Source organism: Podarcis cretensis (assembly GCF_951804945.1).
Source record: "Podarcis cretensis genome assembly, chromosome: 10".
Lineage (NCBI taxonomy): Eukaryota > Metazoa > Chordata > Lepidosauria > Squamata > Lacertidae > Podarcis > Podarcis cretensis.
Genome location: NC_137179.1, coordinates 20,073,229 through 20,090,277, shown reverse-complemented (window position 1 = coordinate 20,090,277; position 17,049 = coordinate 20,073,229). Strand labels below are relative to the sequence as shown.

Sequence of the window (17,049 nt, the reverse complement as noted above, 5' to 3'; positions counted from 1 at the left end):
CACTGGGCAGCAAGGTTCTTCCCTTCTCAGCTTTGCCAGTGAAATGGTGTGGCCTGATTCTGCGTTGCTTCTTCTCCTCGTGTGAAACTTGCCGCTTTTGATGGCGGAGCCAGCTGGGCATGAACTTGGCTGTCATCTCTCTCAAGAAGTAAGGATGGTGGTGACTACTCCTTTGAGTGCGGCTACAACCTTTTTATCAGTTTTAAATCTGTGGGGGCAATTTTTTAATCAGACTGGCTGAGAACCCTGTATTATTTTTTAAAACTGCTTATGTTCTGACGTATGGGTATCGCAGGGACTGCAAAATGAATTATGAAGAGAAGGGGAACCTTCCACAAACCTGCCTGGCCTCTCCCAGCAAGTCTTTCAGTGGCCAATCTCTTTGCAACTTAGCAGAAGGAGCAGTGAGGCCAACTCTGGCCTATATCTGTTGAAATGTTTTGATCTTTCTAAACTGATGATGATAATTATAATTATTTACCTTTATATCCCAACGTTCCTCAAAGGAACTGGTGGCATAGATAGTTCTCACTCTCATCTTTTTATCCTCACAACAACCTTGTGAGGTAGGGTTAAACTGAGAGTTTTTGACTGGTCCATGGTCACAGTGTGAGCTTCATGGCTGAGTGGAGACTTGAACCCTGGGCTCTCAGGTGCAAGTCCAACACTCTAATCACTACACCACACTGGCTCAGGAAGAGACCTCTGCCTGAAACTCAGGATAACTACTACCTGTGAATATGCACAATAATGCTAGCTATTTCAATGTTCTGACTTGGTACCAAGGTTTGTTCCTGTGTACTTTTTATATCAATTACCGTAGTTCACACATTAGCTTTGCATTGTCAAGCACACCATAATAAAGCACAAAAGAATCGAGTGATATATCTGAATGAGAGAACTTCGCCCTTGCAATATATATATTATTTGGGTATGTGCGTAGAAAACTAGCAAACCTAATAGACCTGGCAAGCCTGTAGGCCTGAACCTATTAGCCAAGCCTATTGCATTTTGTAGGGCTTGTATAAGCCTAAATATTTTTGGGGTTGCAGTTTTAAGGTAGGGTTGCTTCCTATGTGATTTACTTATGTGGGCTACTTACTCATTTGAAAAACATCTAAAAGCACCGTGTGCTGTAAAAACAACAACAACATACCCTGGTTTTCATTTCTATATTAGATAGCGTGCACTGTCATATGTGACAAACTGAAGATTGACTGTTCTGTGAAAAGTATAAATAAAACTACAAGAAAAACAACAAGCACAGTCTGCAATGCAAAGCTGGAAGCAATACAAAGTAATTTTGGTTGCAATCCCAAACCCACTTATATGCAAATAAATTTGATTACAATCAGTGGAGATTACTTCCAAATAAATAAGGTTACAAATAGGATGTAAATAAGAGATGCTAACACCTGAAGGGATTAAATAAAACAAGAGAATACAGCAGTGGTTGCAAGCAAGGGTTAATGCTCAAGGGGGGAGGGAATACAATTTAGAAAACCTCATATTTAAAAGGTAGGATGAACTGCAAAGAGGGGGGTTAGAGGTCTTTCCTCCTTTCTCCCCCCCCCCTTTTTTTTTGGATTTGAGTCTAGGCACTTAAAGTGCTTCTAGGTAGCTTTGAGCATTGATTCTGATTTGTTTGCAGGAAGATTTCACAATGCTGGCTACTTAACGAACATTTATTCTACAAGTTTGTTGTGCAAGACCTCCCAATCAACGGTAATGGCACGACCCGAATTTTCTGGTATGTGAGTGAATTTCCACCTGAAAACAGAAAGTTTAGAAAAGTCTTGCCAAAACTAATTTAAATCCGTGGATTGAAGTGCACCTAACTTGCAGTGCAGTCCTGTGCATGCTTACTCAGAAATAAATGCCACTATGTTCAGCAGCACTTGCTACCAGGGACATGTGCTTGGGGTGGGAATCTCGGCATAGGGTGGCAGTCTTAGGGTGTGTCTATGCTAAATGCTTTAGTGTGGCATTGCAACATTTCTTTGTCTTGTTATCTCTTTTATGAAAGAAGGCAGCAGCAGGTGCATATTGAAGCCAGGACAGTTACAAAGCATACAGTGGTTTCCCACACTGAGTGGGCAATGCTAAATATTGTCCCTTTGGAAGTATCCTTATATCATCCCATGGATATTTTCTCAGAAACAAGTCCTGCTCTTCCACCTAGGGTTGCAGCTTTATGATTTTCCATCCCTTTGCTTTGAAGTCTGTCCCCTTGTTTAGGTTTCTACTGTTTCATCCATTGTTGTTTTTATATTCTAATTGTCTCTCTCTCTCTGTGTGTGTGTTGTGTGTGTGTGTGTGTGTGTGTATAGTCTCACCCTTCAATAAAACATCCAAGTAAGCTACCTCACAGGGTTGTTGCGATGTATCAAATCAAACTGGGGAGAATCATGTAGATCCTTCTTGAAGAAAAGGCAGAATGCAAATGCAATAAAATAAGTGTGTATAGGACTGCAGTCTTAGCAGGCTTCTGATGCCACCCTTTGCTGTTGTTGGTTTTTGCATTAAGACTTACTGGGAAACCTATACCAGACTTTCCCTACGATTAAGTCGTCCTGGTGTAGTGGATAAGAGCGTGGGACGAGCACCTGCGAGACCAGGGTTCAAATCCCATGAAGTTCAATGTATCCCTACCTCGCAGGGTTGTTGTGGGGGTTTAAATGAGGAAAGGGATGTACATGCCACCTCGGGCTCTTGGAGGAATGGGATGTTAGCGCAAATAAAATAGAATAAAATAAAAATAAACGGGGAATACTTCTGAGCGTACATGCTGTGAGACAACTTCCCAATTGGTGACGAAACGGCGCGCGCGGAGGCGGTGTCATGTTGTTCTTGTTGTTTTTCTTTCCCCGGGCGGCCCACTCGATTGGCTCACGGGACTTTTCCCTAGCCAATAAAATTTGGGCGGGAAAAAAAACCCAACCCAACCCGCCCCGTCAGGCGGGGCCTTAATAGCAGAGTGGCTCGCTCCTTCTCTCGAGTAACCTCTGACGTCAGCGGCGAGGGAGGCGGGCCGAAGCAGCTCTTCGCAGTTTGGCGCGCTTTCGAGCTACTCCAGTAGGGTCCGTGGCGGCGGGGGGGGGGGGGGGGAGAGTGGCCGCAAAGGGACAAGAAGGTGGGGTAAGAGGTGGCTGAATAGGGCGCTTCGCGGAGGGAAATAGAAACGTGCTCCAGGAATCGTGTGCTCTCTTGCCAGGAAGTACAGTGGGATCTCTCTTTTGGGGGGGGGGCGCGCGGAGGGGACGCGGGAAAGCTCCTACCAAGTCAAACTGTTGGTCCGCCTAGCTCAGCGTGGTCTACGCTGACTGGCAGCAGCTGTGCAAGATTTGCAACAGGAGTCTTCTTCAGGCGTACCTGCAGGCGCCAGAATTAGAACCTGGGAGGTTTTTTATGAAAAACGCTGTGGCCCTCATAGGATTGTGTTGCAAGCCCAGCCCTACAAGGTTCTGGAGCCTCCTGCCCCCCCAACACTGAGGCTCTAAAATGCCGCCTTCTCGTCTCCTGAGATGTTAGCCAGGGCTTGCAATGAAATCATATGCATGTGTGTGCAGGATGGCATATATGTTTTTCTGAACCACCAGTGGCCTATCTTGTTTTAAGTACTTGGTCAATTGTGCGACAAGTACAGAGTATGAAAGGGAGAGATGCTCCATGGCGTACTGGTGAATATGCAGCCTTCCCTGTCTCGCTAATATCTTGGAATTGCTGTAGTTTGTCCTGGATCACACAAAGGAAGCAGCACAAAAGCTGAGGGGCATATGGGAGGTGTGTGTGTGTGTATAGAGGGAGTGTTCAAAGATGCCAACTCCCCCCACAAGCAGTCTTGAAGAGGTAGAGTCTAGAATTCTACCATTTTAAGCGGCATAATGTATGTCCAGTATTAAGGTTGAAGCTAGAATAGCCCCTTTTTTGGCAAAATTGCAAAAAACATGCCGTTTTTGAGCTATTTTTCTTTTTGGACAATAGGCAAAAACAACACTGCTGACATGGGCTGCCATACGTCCGGATTTCCCCAGACATTTTTGCTGATTTCTGCCTGGACGCTACTGCCAGCTGCAGTATTCCAGATATGTCCTGACCTATGCCAGTCTTAGTTGAAGCTGGTTGTGTAGAATGCTGCACCGGTAAGCAGCGTTTGGCCACCTTGTTGGCACAGTTAACACAAGCTGCATAGCTCATCTGCTTTGCATACCGAAGATCAATCCCTGGCACCCCCAGATAATTCTCCTTGCCTGAAGCCCCAGAGGGCCACTGCCAGTCAAGGTACTGAGCTAGTTAAACTAATGGTCTGGCCTGGTAGGAGGAATCTAGCAATGCTGCAGTCTTTTGAGAGCCTGCATGGCATAGCAGTTAGAGTGTTGGGCTAGGACCTGGGAGACCAGGGTTCACATTTCCACTCAATCATGAAGCTCAGTGTGTGACCTTGGGCCAGTCGTGGTCTCTCAGCCTAATTTAACCTCAAAAGTGTTGTCAGCATAAAAAGGGGAAGAGGGGGGAAAGGAAGTTGCAGCACCTTGAGCTCCTTGGAGGAGCGGTGGGATACAAATGTAATAAATAATGACAATAATAAGGTGGTTTGGAATGCTTTGTAGGCATTTGGTGTAATCTTTGATAGATTCCACTGTTGGCTGGGTTCCTGGGATAACTTCAGATGTGCACATAATGGGAGAGGGCCATCTTTACCATCCTCCACAAGGCCTCCCTTGTTCTCGTGTAATGTTTCATTTCAGCTGTGTTGATAATGTCCTTTTTGGCCGCCTTTGTAGAAATGCTAGTCTATATATAGTCAGGTGTGATTCAGAATACTGCTTTATGGGTTTCTTTTTCATTGCAGGAGATGGCTGGGGAGAGCCAAGAAGAAGCCAAAACAAAGTTTCCATTTCCTTATGTGCCATACCCCATTCAAGAAGAATTCATGACTAAACTCTATCAGGTCTTGGAGACTGGGAAGATTGGTATATTTGAAAGCCCAACCGGCACAGTAATTATCTCTTTATTTTTTAATAATATTTGAAGCGCTGACGATTCCTCATCTTTCTGCTACCTAGGCCTCAAGGTGGCTGTGTGAGCTTCATGTGGCTGGAGAAGGAATGCCTTGCAACATGGAGGAAAGGCTCTCAGGACTTGGTTGCAGCCAGGGAGTGGGGTGCTGTGGAAGGAGGGGAGGGAACGGGAGAAATAGTGTGGTTTGCTGCTTAGGAACATAAGAAGCTGCCTCACAGCAAGACAGACCATTGGCCCACTTTGCTTGGTGTCGTCTGCACTGACTGGCAGCAGCTCTCTGGGGCTCATACAGGAGTTTATCCTGGTCCTACCTGGGAAATACTGGGGATTAAGCCTAGTGTGCAAAGCACATGCTCTACCACTGAGCTACAGCCCTTCCCCAAAGTGCTGTAGCAACCCAGAATTCTTGGCTATGTGGGTTGCAGCAATAATCTGTCGTTGTGAATAGACAACAAGCAGGTATTGGCTTGTTGGGAACAGTAAGTAATGTTTGGGCTTTTGTATTCTAAATTTAAATGCTGCTGCCTAGATTCTTGAATAAGTGGTACTAAGACAACAGCAGCAACTCTGAATTTTATTTTTAGGGGAAATCTTTGAGTCTCATTTGTGGAGCCCTCTCGTGGCTCCGAGACTTTGAAGAGAAAAAGAGACAGGACGAGGCCCGCCTGCTGGCAAACGGAAGTAATGGGAAGAGTGCCAAAGAGCAGCCTGAGAAGGGAAGCCGGGCATCGGCCGGGGAGCCCGACTGGATCACCCAGTTTGTGCAGAAGAAAGAAGAACGGGAAATGGTCCACAGGCTGAAGGTAATGCTGCCTATTAATCAGAGCAAAGCCTGTCTAGGTGGCGAATTCAGAGATGTAACTAAAAGAATAATGAGAACATTAAAAGAAAATAATCAAGAGATAGCAAAAGCCTTGCTGGATCACGCCAAAGGCTCTTCTGGTCCGGCATCCTGTTCTCGCAGTGCTAAACAGATGCTTATGGCAGATGCCTGAAAGCAGGACCAAAGTGCAGCAGCAACTCTCCCCACCTGTGAATCCCAACAACTTGTATTCAGAGGCATACTGCCTCGCTAACAGTGGAGGGAGGCACAGTCAGTAGACAGTGGCTGTAGGAATCCTGATTCATCTTGTAGCTTCAGTTCTTCTCTCTGAGCCATGTACATTTAGTATTACCCTTAAATCTTTGGCATGTGCCATCTCTTTAAAGAACCCAGAAATACTAGTTTAATATAGAATAATAATTTGTAACTCTAAGCCAGAAACAGAATGGTGTCCAAACCATAAGGAAAATACTTAATTGGAACATTTAAAACTCATGGCGTATGGCTCCAGTCCTGCATACAGCCAATAGCTGGAAAATTATCTCCACAGGAGTATAAGATGGCAGCCTTTCCACCTCGAATACCATTAAACTGTGGTGGTATTGCAACACCGAAAGAACAAAAAAGTTGCAAATATTTAATAGAGAACTAAATAAGTATTTGCTCACAAGTCTCATTTTACTCAAAAGTTCTCTTAGAAAATGCTTCTTAAGCTATTTTAAAAAAAGAGATTCTGGTTAGTAGCATCTTCTTGAAATGTACCAGGTGCTACATTTCCTTGTTAAATATGACAGTATCTATAGTGTTTCGTACTACTGCATAACCATCTTGATTCTGCCTGCCCATTGAGTACAAGGTGAATTAGAAATGGGGGAAACATATAAAGTGAAAGATTCTTCTGGGATATTTTCTCACAAGCCTCTGCCACCTGTGTGAAAACTGGGTTACAGCTACTGTTTTAAAACCTTATGCACCAGGTGGTCTAGAAACATTTATATTCTAGGAAAGACTGAAGCTGGGAGGCTCTAACGTGCTTGGGATTCACAGTGGGTATGAAAACGGCATGTTGTTTTCGTTCCAGGACTTGTGGTTGAGTTTCACAGACTTGTTTCAATTTTTAGGAGGAGCAGGTCAGGAGGAAGAAGCGAGAAGAACGTCTGGAGCAAATTCGCCACAACGCGCAGCTGAAATACACTTCTAAAAGAAAGGTGAGAGGACTCAGATACCACAGGCCTATCCTTCGGTTGCCAACAGCACAATCCCAACCATGTTTAATTGCAGCTTTGTTGATAATTTGTGGTTCCCGGAATGCTGAGAGTTCCGTGGTTCATGTATTGAACGCTAACTAACTATTGGTGGGGAGAAAATGATGAAAAACTTAGCCAGGGGAGTAGAATAAAATGACTGGCACCCTAAAGAGGAATACTCTGCACTTGTTGAAGGCCCCACTTGTTATTCTTTATAAGGCTGCTGTATTGAGTGGTTGGGTCCCCCCCCCCCCCATTTGCTTTGATTGCTCTTGTTATTGACACAGTAGTTGCCTACTGCTTGTGTTCTCCGAGAAATTTCAAGGAGTACAAATTGCATTTTTCTCCGGTTTCTGGGGGTTGAACACTAAGCCCCTTAAACACGAAGGGTTTGGAGGCTACTCTCTGAAGCCTTTCCTTATAGGACAGTGAGCTAATTGACTTGGAGGGGCTGACAGTTCCATTATGCTTATTTCAGAGGATGGAGGAGGAGGAGGCAATGCAGTTACTCCAGCTCAGTAAGGACATGTTGTCTCACCCGGATGAGTTGGGTACTTTGGAGCCATTGGATCAGAGTGAGGAAGATCTGATCCTTGCAGAGTATGAGAGCGATGAGGAGAAGAAAGTGGGAAGTAGGTAAGAACGGCAGTAAGATGGCAAGATAAAGGGGCAGCAGAAGCAGGCTACTTGAGAACCAGTGTGGTGTAGGGGTTAAGAGTAGTGGATTTGTAATCGGGTGAACCGGGTTCGCGTCTCCGCTCCTCCACATGCAGCTGCTGGGTGACCTTGGGCCAGTCACACTTCTCTGAAGTCTCTCAGCCCCACTCACTTCACAGAGTGTTTGTTGTGGGGGAGGAAGGGAAAGGAGAATGTTAGCCGCTTTGAGACTTCTTCGGATAGTGATAAAGCGGGATAACAAATCCAAACTCTTCTTCTCTTCTACTTGGTCCTACGATCGCATACTAGACCTAGTGGTCACCAAGAAGAAGGAAGCAGCAATTCACAAGCTGCGAAGGCCCCGTTTGCTCTTCTCATGAAGATTGCAGCTCCCTCTAGGTGCAGAAGTGCAACTTGGGTTTAAGGGTTGGATATGCCAGAATAAGGGACGCAGGTGGCGCTGTGGGTTAAAGCCTCAGCGCCTAGGACTTGCCGAACGAAAGGTCAGCGGTTCGAATCCCTGCGGCGGGGTGCGCTCCCGCTGCTCGGTCCCAGCGCCTGCCAACCTAGCAGTTCGAAAGCACCTCCGGGTGCAAGTAGATAAATAGGGACCGCTTACCAGCGGGAAGGTAAACGGCGTTTCCGTGTGCGGCTCTGGCTCACCAGATGCAGCTTTGTCACGCTGGCCACGTGACCCGGAAGTGTCTCCGGACAGCGCTGGCCCCTGGCCTCTTGAGTGAGATGGGCGCACAACCCCAGAGTCTGTCAAGACTGGCCCGTACGGACAGGGGTACCTTTACCTTTACCTTATGCCAGAATAATCCTCCTCTAATGCTGTGGATTGTCTTTTATGGCGTATCTTGAAAAGCATTTCACTCAATGTAAAAGAAAATATTTCATAGGAAGTCTCTCCCTCCCCCCTGGTGTTCCGCAAAGTTATCAGAAAAAATGAGGGGAAACTTATGTCCTCCCCACTCCATTTTTCCTCTTTCGCGCTTTCCCATTGCTAAATAGGAATGTGCTGGCTCTGTCGTATGTGGACAGAGACCTGCTTAAAGACGGGGAGAGAGGGTGTTCGCTGTGTCATACGTGCTCTGGATTATGACACAAATGTTTCAGAGGGGCTACAGGAAAGAGACACAATTGTGCTTTCACTCCTTAGGTTAAGTGAAGTAGATGATGATGAAGATATAGAGGAGGAGCATGTAACTAAGGTAAGGCTTCAAGGGGCATCTGGTTCCTGCTCCAGCAGCTGTCCTTCAAATCTGTAGGTGGGAAATTTCATGACAAATTGGCAAGAATTCCCCCAGCTTCTAAGGCTCAAATTAGATAACTGCGCGCGCGCGCGCACACACACACACAATACAGTTAAAATCCAGTGAGAATCCCATCTGACTCTCCTACCTTCAGTCCAGACACTATCTCAGTTGCTGAACTCCATACCAAGTAGAAGAGTTTTGCCTATTTTTCAAATGATGTTCACATCTGCCTTTAGTGAGCCCAGGGTCAGGCTGATGCCGTTGCATACAAAATGTTTCCCTTCTGGCTGTTTGGTCCCTTCTGAGATGCATGGGCCCAAGCAGTTGCCTGAGCACTGTGAGTGCTGACTCTGGGCCAGAGTGAGCCCCCCAGGAGCCAAAGTTTTGTATTCTTTGAGCAGGCCTTGCAGATGCCTCTGTCCTACTGCAGAAGCAAGGGAAAGAGAGCACAAATCCTGCATTTCTATCACATCTTAACTGGCCCTGTATGAATTGGTTCCCGGTTGTGTTTCTTTTCTCTTTTTCTCTTCCTCAGATTTACTACTGCAGCCGAACACATTCGCAGCTGGCTCAGTTTGTACATGAGGTTCAGAAGAGCCCTTTCGGCAAGGAGACGCGACTGGTCTCCTTGGGGTCTAGGCAGGTGCGTAGCCCTCTGCTTTTCCTTGGGGAAGCTGGGTTGCTAATGAAATTTCCCTATGGGTGGAACTAGACAATGCTGACCACTGGGTTGCCATCAAAGTTAGCTAGCTGTTTTCCCAGTTCCTCCTCCCCTTCCCTGGTCCATCCAGGTGTTCAGCCACATGTGTGAGGGCTGTGCACACTGCCCCTGCCCCAACCATCAGTCTGCGTACTGGCCCTGGCCCTCCATTCCTGAAGGGAGGTTCTAATCACATTCAGCCTAAGGCACTTGAAAGCTTTATGGTGATTGCCCACCCCACTTTGTTATCAGTGTATCCTCTTACAGAGAGGCTTCAAAATGGGCTGAAAATGTGAAGGTCAGGGGCGAGGGTGAGGAGCACAGCCCACACGTGGTATGTGCCCTCCCCATCCATTTGCTGAATTCTTTAATACAGTGGTACCTTGGGTTAAGAACTTAATTCGTTCTGGAGGTCCATTCTTAACCTGAAACTGTTCTTAACCTGAAGCACCACTTTAGCCTATGGGGACTCCTGCTGCTGCTGCGCCACCACCGTGTGATTTATGTTCTCATCCTGAAGCAAAGTTCTTAACCCAAGGTACTATTTCTGGGTTAGCAGAGTCTAACCTGAAGTGTATGTAACCCGAGGTACCACTGTGGAGCTGTTGAGTAAGGGTATGGAGTATCCTGCTTGCCTTGTGCGATCTTGCCCCCATCAGTCAATAAAATGGGGCAAGGGAAAACTTGGCGTGATGATGCTATGTCACGTGTCTCCCTTTCTAAATGTTTATGGGGAGAAGAGGAGGAACTGAATGTATTGTGATTGCTGGAAACACCCTGTGATCCTCATCGTGTCTATTCTTAGAACTCCCTAGCATGGAAATAGTTTCCTGGTGGCACTTAGGAGCAGTTGAAACCAGTGGCGTAGCATGGGGGGTGCAGGGGGGGCCGGCCGCATCGGCCGTAACATCTGGGGGTTAGGGTTAGGGGGCGCAAATCCACGGGTTAGGGGGTGCAAATCCACGGGTTAGGGGGCACAAATCCACGAGTTAGGGGGTGCAAATTACTTGCCTTGCCCCGGGAGCTGACAACCCACGCTACGCCACTGGTTGAAACAGTGCTTTAAAAAAGATAGATAGATAGATAGATAGATAGATAGGTATTGAAATACCACAAGGTTAGGAATTGCTGCATCCACCCCCCCACCCCCGTTTGTTGTATTTTTAGAACTCACCCTGATTTTTGTGACTGTATTCTCTTTTTTTAAAAAAAAAAGATTGTTATTAATTTTGCATTTTAAATGGTCATAACCCACCCTGGGCCCTTAGACTGAAGGGCGGGTGGAAATGATAATTATTTAATTATTTAATTAAAATGTTCAAGATGCAAACCAGAAAAATCATCTTTAGAAATACAAATTCTGAGTAAGAAATTGGATACTGAGCAGCATGACACCCTTGCGATATTACAAATACTGAACACCCTTCGTCCTGGATTTGTGTGTCTGCAATGCTTATGGCACTTCATACCACACAAACGATAATCACAAATAGTTTTCCATTCCAAAGATTCTGAGGTGCTGGAGGGGGAAACATTTAAATATGGTTTATTAATTTTTTACCTATACATACACACAAAAAAGTATATAACTATACAGGGCGGCAGTCAGTGCTAGTCCGATTCTGAGTAGAGCCCTTGAAGTTGAGGGGCATAACTACCGTATTTTTCGTCCTATAGGACGCACCTAGTTTTTTTTTGGGGGGGGGAATAAAGGAAAAAAAAATTCCCTTTATTTCCCCCCAAAAACCAGGTTGGGGAATCCAAACCAGGTCGGGGAACAGCAGGATGGCGGCACTGCGCCTCCCCGCTGTCCCCCGAGCTTGTGGGGTGGCCCGATGTCTGCCCAAAGCACGGGGCGCTCTGCTTCAGCGCTCCCTGCGCTCCGGGCAAGCAGGGTGCTATCCGCAGCCTAGGGAGCACTGTGGGAACTCCCGCGGGCTCCCCAGGCTTGCTGATAGCTTCCTGAAGCCTGGAGAGTGAGAGGGGTCGGTGCGCACCGACCCCTCTCGCTCTCCAGGCTTCAGCGAAAGCCTGCATTCGCCCCATAAGACGCACACAGATTTCCCCTTTATTTTTGGAGGGGAAAAAGTGCGCCCTATAGGGCGAAAAATACGGTAACTTAGGTTCATTTCAGTAGATCTTGGTTGAATACAACCCATACATTATGAATCAATTATTCTTGTGGAACATAATCCTATTACTTTTATTTCATTATTTATAAGTAATTATTCTAACATGCTGCTTTATGGATTTTTAATAAAGTCTTTCAATGTTTGTTATATTTTGTCTCAACCGAGAGAAAACCTCAAACAATTCGCCTCTCGTAATTCTGCTCCGTGTATGTTGTGAATGTCTCTCTATTTTTGTAACTGGTTTCTGCTTTTTCCTGCCTTACCTGTCTCAGAACCTCTGTGTGAACGAGGAAGTGAGGCACCTGGGAGCCGTCCAGCTCATCAATGACCGTTGTATGGAGATGCAGAAGAATAAACATGGTAGGAAAGTGTCACATGCTGGGAAGAATGACTTAAATGGTGCCTAGTGTATTTCAATAAAACAAGGAACAGGTTGGTGATACAATGACTACTGCAATCGACACAAGATAATATCACAAAGGCATCTATCTGTAAACAAACAATAAACATCCATAAAAATTGCAAACGTAGTTTCTTTCCCAAATAGGTTTTATCTTTTAAAAAATGTCTTTTTATTAAAGATTTTCTTGATTTACAAAAGTATGTGCAATGTCTCGTATTCCCCCCCCCCATGTAACATTTTTACAAATCAGTTTCCTTTGATGAGACATTAGGGAAAAAAGGGTGAAGGAGGTGGGGGGGGGTTGGGGACGATGTTTCTATTTTACTTAATATATGTAGGGTTTGGTGTCAGCGTTGTTTGTGCAGCTTCTTTGCTGTTCACTTGTGGTGAGATTTGTGTTCACTTGTGTTCTTTTGTTGGTGAGAGAGGTTGGGGTTGGCCTAGGGTGTGGTTGTTCATTTGTGGTCGGCTGTGGTGGTCTTTGTTTTCGTGTGTGAGTGGGGTGGGTGGGTGTTTTGGATCAGGTTAGCCTTATTGATTTGTATGCTGTTTGTGGATTTTTGTCATTGTCTTGTTGGGCTGTGTGTGTGATAAAGGGGAGCCATACCGGGGTGAAGGCGTCTTCTTCTATTTGTCCCCATGTCAGTTTCAGTTTATTGGTTAATTTTTCTAGTAAGGCTGTTTCCCATACTATTTGGTACCATTGGTCCATGCTTACTCCTGACAGGTCTCTCCAGTGTCTGGTTATGATGTTTCTGGCTGCTGAGAGTAGGTGGGTTATGAGTTCTTTGTGGTGTAAGTGGGCATTATTGTCTTGGAAGATGTTTAGTAAGACCAATTCTGGGGTGATTTTTAATACAGTGGTGCCTCGCAAGACGAAATTAATCCGTTCCGCGAGTCTCTTCGTCTAGCGGTTTTTTCGTCTTGCGAAGCAAGCCCATTGACGGCTTAGCGGATTAGCGCTATTAGCGGCTTTTAGCGGCTTATCGGCTTAGCGGATAAGCAGATAAGTGGCTTAGCGGCTTAGAAAAAAGGGGGGGAAAGGAAAAAAACCCGCAGGAACTCGCAAGACATTTTATTCTTGCGAAGCAAGCCCATAGGAAATTCGTTTTGCGAAGCACCTCCAAAACGGAAAACCCTTTCGTCTAGCGGGTTTTCCGTCTTGCGAGGCATTCGTCTTGCGGGGCACCACTGTACTTGCTTGGTTATTTTACATATTTCTCATATGGTTGTTGTCCAGAATGGTTGGCTTTTGGGGCACTCTCACCACATGTGGAGGTATGTGCCTGAAATAGGTTTTATCTTAAACGATTGCAAACACAGTAAATAAAGAGTTCGCTTGTATTATATCAGTGGTTCAGTGCTCATTTCTTCTCTTTCCAAAAAAGATCTTATCTTGAACAATTATAAACGCAGTAATAGAGCCCACTTGTGATATACCAGTGATTCAGTGCTCCAACATCGCTAAAGACCTTACCGTATTTTTCGCACCATAGGACGCACCGGACAATAGGACGCACCTTGTTTTAGAGGAGGGAGAACAAGAAAAAAAAATCTCCCCCTCTCTGCCCAGCGCCCTTTCAGCGAAGCGGCAGGAGGTGCTGCGCAGAGAGGGGAAGAATTTTCCCCCTCTTGTTTTCCCGCTCTAAAAGGTGCCGTTTAAGGTGCGTTCAGACGGCTACCTTGGAAGCCTGGAGAGCAAGAGGGGTCGGTGCGCAACGACCCCTCTCACTCTCCAGGCTTCAGGTTCCTTTCGATCTGCTCTTTGGGGCTGACGGGGGAAGCCCACCACCAGCCCCAAAGAGCAGGTCAGGGAGCAGCGGAAAGGCGCAGCGGAGAGGCTGCTGCCATAGTTGCACGTCACTTCTCCAGCTGGGAGAGAGTAAGTGGGGCTTCTTTAGTCCCACGCGGCTCTCCCGGCTAGAGAGGTGGCGCGCAGCTAAAGAGGCTCCTGCCATAGCCGGGAGAGGGTCGCGGGGGGGGGGCACTGCTTTAGCCCCGGGTGTGCTCTCCCAGCTGGAGAGGTGACACGCGGCTATAGAGGCTCCTGCCATAGCCGTGCGTCACCTCTCCAGCCGGGAGAGGGTCTCAGGGGGCTGCTTTAGCCCCCCGCGCGCTCTCCCAGCTGGAGAGGTGAAGCGCGACTATAGAGGCTCCTGCCATAGCCGCGCGTCACCTCTCCAGCCGGGAGAGGGTCGCGGGGCTATGGCGTCTTCGCTCCATAGGACGCACACACATTTCCCCTTCATTTTTGAAGGGGAAAAAGTGCGTCCTATAGAGTGAAAAATACGGTAGTCATCAAGCTTTGTAGTAAATAATATACAAGAGAAGAAAGCATGTAAATGACTTAAAGCAGGGGTATATCTGTCCCCATCTGCATGTTCCCATCGGGAGGAGCATAGAAAGAGGATGATGTCCTTCAGTTAGTTAAAATGACTTGCCATTTTTATGGACATTTATTGTTTGTTCACAGATAGTTGCCTTTGTGGTATTGTATAGTGCAATTCAATGGCAGGTTCTACCATCATCAGGAAAGTGGGGCCTGCAGTAAAATGTTGCAGCATGGAGTGCTCCTGTTCAGGGTTCCAGCCAGCCATGTCCCCAGAGCACTTTTATCTCTGCTCACCAGCGGCTTGCAGCCCCTGGTGGATTACCCTCAAGGGGAATCGGCCCTCTAGAGAAAAAAGGTTGCCCACCTTTGTTGTAGGAAAGGCCCCTTGCACTGCTTTCACTCACGTTCATATGAACGCCTCTTTCCATTTGGCTCTCACAGCTCTTCTTTCTGACCTTTTTCGCTTCCAGAGAAGAGTAACACAGGAGAGGAGGCAGAAGAGAAGAAAAGGCGAGTGAGCCGAACAGTTTGTCCATTTTACTCCTATGAGCCCATGCAGCTCCTTCGGGATGAAGTTCTGGTTGAGGTGAAAGATATCGAGCAGCTGGTGACTCTGGGGAAGGGAATGAAGGCCTGCCCATATTATGGAAGCCGATATGCTATCCCAGCTGCTCAGGTGAGCCTCACAAAAAAACAAACCAGCCGCTTTCCTTTAGCCTCAAATTCTTCAGCTCTTGAGCAAGGCAGGTGAAAACCATGGTGCTGCATTTGTGTGTGTCTCAAACACTGGGCTGTAAATAAAGTAGGCGAAAGCAGGTTTAGAGCCAAGTACACAAACCTGGACTTCACGTTTGCTAATTGTTAGAATTACCTAAATAGTTTACCTCTCCTAGTACCATCAGTTGCCTTAATTGGCTATGTGAAAGACCTAGTCCTGTTGGGAGATAGATAAATTACAGAAATTGCCTCCACCCCATCGCTGCTGATTAATTAAAGTGCTTTCCGTCGGCGGAGGGGACGCTGTTGGATACGGCCCAGATCAGATCAACCAAAAGTGATTTAATTGGGATGTGAGGGCGATCTGGCTGCGACATCTGTCACCCCATTGATCGCCAGGGTTGATTTGGCTGATCTGGCTGGCTGATCTCCCTCACCGCTCCATGTGCGTCCCTCCCGAAGCTGTGCGCTCGGTGGAAGAGGACGACCATCCCAGATAGAAGGAGTGTACCGTTCTTCGGTCAAGGGTATACGATAGCTGCGCTCCCCTTCTAGAACCTCCAAACAAACTCAAAAGTGATTTAATTGCCTGGCAGCAGAAACCTGGTAGTGCCCACCTTTTGAATGGTTGCCCTATTGGAGCAGCGGTAGCGAACGTAGACTGCAGTGCCCATCATTCTTGACCGTTGACCTTGCTAGCTGGGGATGATGGAAGTTGTAGTACAAGATACCTGGAGGGCACCCTGTTGCCTAACTCTACTATGGAGGAAAAGGGCTCAGTTTCTTGCCTCCTACCTTATATGCCTCTCCCAGGACCTTTTTGCCTGCTATGCACTGGCAACCTTGGGTTTGCCACTGAAAGTACACTCAGTGGGGACTAGAAAGTAGTCCATCTTTGCAAACGCATCTCGCCCCTACTTCCTGTTCACACTTAATTTTTGTGTGTGTGTTTTGGGAATGCATTTGCACCATGTGTGGTGGACCTTACTTACCTTTAGTCCCATAAATGTGACAAATCACCCTTGTAACCCGAGCCTGTGTCCCTCCTTCAGCTGGTGGTGTTGCCATATCAAATGCTTCTGCATGGAGCTACTAGAAGTGCGTCTGGGATCAAGCTGAAGGATCAGGTGGTGATCATTGACGAAGCCCACAATCTGATAGATACCCTCACCTGCATCTACAGTGCCCAGGTTAGCGGTTCTCAGGTGAGCCAGACCTCAGAGCCCCTGCTCTGCTGCTTGTTTGTTGGTCTTCCACCATAGAGTTCACATTTCCACAGTGGTGGGTTTTTCTTTTAAGCTGCCTTCAATGCCAACATTTTATTTCTATTATAGCTGTGCTGTGCCCATTCCCAGCTGTTGCAGTACATGGAGCGCTACAGGTAAAGCTATTTACAACTCGAGTTGACATGTTTGAGCACAGTGTGAAACTAGGGTTTTTTGCTATTTACATGACTGCCAATCTATAAAATTAATCAGGCGGCTTACAAAGTAGAAACAAGCATTATAAATGGCTCAGTTTGGACATTATGCTAAAACCAAACCATGGCTTTGCACCAGTGAGCAAACATGTAGGCTCTTGGATGTAAGATGGCAGCCACAGCCCTCTTCCCTGGGACCTGCTACTGCTGTACTATGCAAGACTAAGCCATGGTTTGGCTTACTGTTCTACCCAATTCAGAACTTATGGTTTGTCTCACTCCAGACAAACCACAAACAGTAACTAAAGGTTTGTTCTTGGTTTACTGCTCTTGGTTT

General features: G+C 46.6%; 1 protein-coding gene across 7 annotated transcripts in view; it reads left to right on the top strand.

Annotated features, from left to right (window-relative positions):
• Positions 1–14: 14 nt before the first annotated feature.
• Positions 15–17,049, top strand: part of DDX11 (DEAD/H-box helicase 11) — a 35,155-nt gene continuing 18,120 nt past the window's right edge. Inside the window, exons 1-12 of one of the 7 annotated variants that reach the window (XM_079992346.1) lie at positions 31–160; positions 1,652–1,750; positions 4,853–4,999; positions 5,607–5,825; positions 6,967–7,053; positions 7,571–7,728; positions 8,912–8,963; positions 9,544–9,651; positions 12,113–12,200; positions 15,046–15,251; positions 16,345–16,497; positions 16,627–16,673. In XM_079992346.1, the coding sequence (XP_079848472.1) occupies positions 4,856–4,999; positions 5,607–5,825; positions 6,967–7,053; positions 7,571–7,728; positions 8,912–8,963; positions 9,544–9,651; positions 12,113–12,200; positions 15,046–15,251; positions 16,345–16,497; positions 16,627–16,673 (1,262 nt within the window). In that variant the 5' untranslated portion in view covers positions 31–160; positions 1,652–1,750; positions 4,853–4,855. Of the gene's footprint in view, positions 177–332; positions 405–1,651; positions 1,751–2,947; positions 3,081–3,772; positions 4,282–4,852; positions 5,000–5,606; positions 5,826–6,966; positions 7,054–7,570; positions 7,729–8,911; positions 8,964–9,543; positions 9,652–12,112; positions 12,201–15,045; positions 15,252–16,344; positions 16,498–16,626; positions 16,674–17,049 lie in introns of those variants that run through there. The other 6 variants (XM_079992347.1, XM_079992348.1, XM_079992345.1 and 3 more) reach the window with 6 other exon arrangements.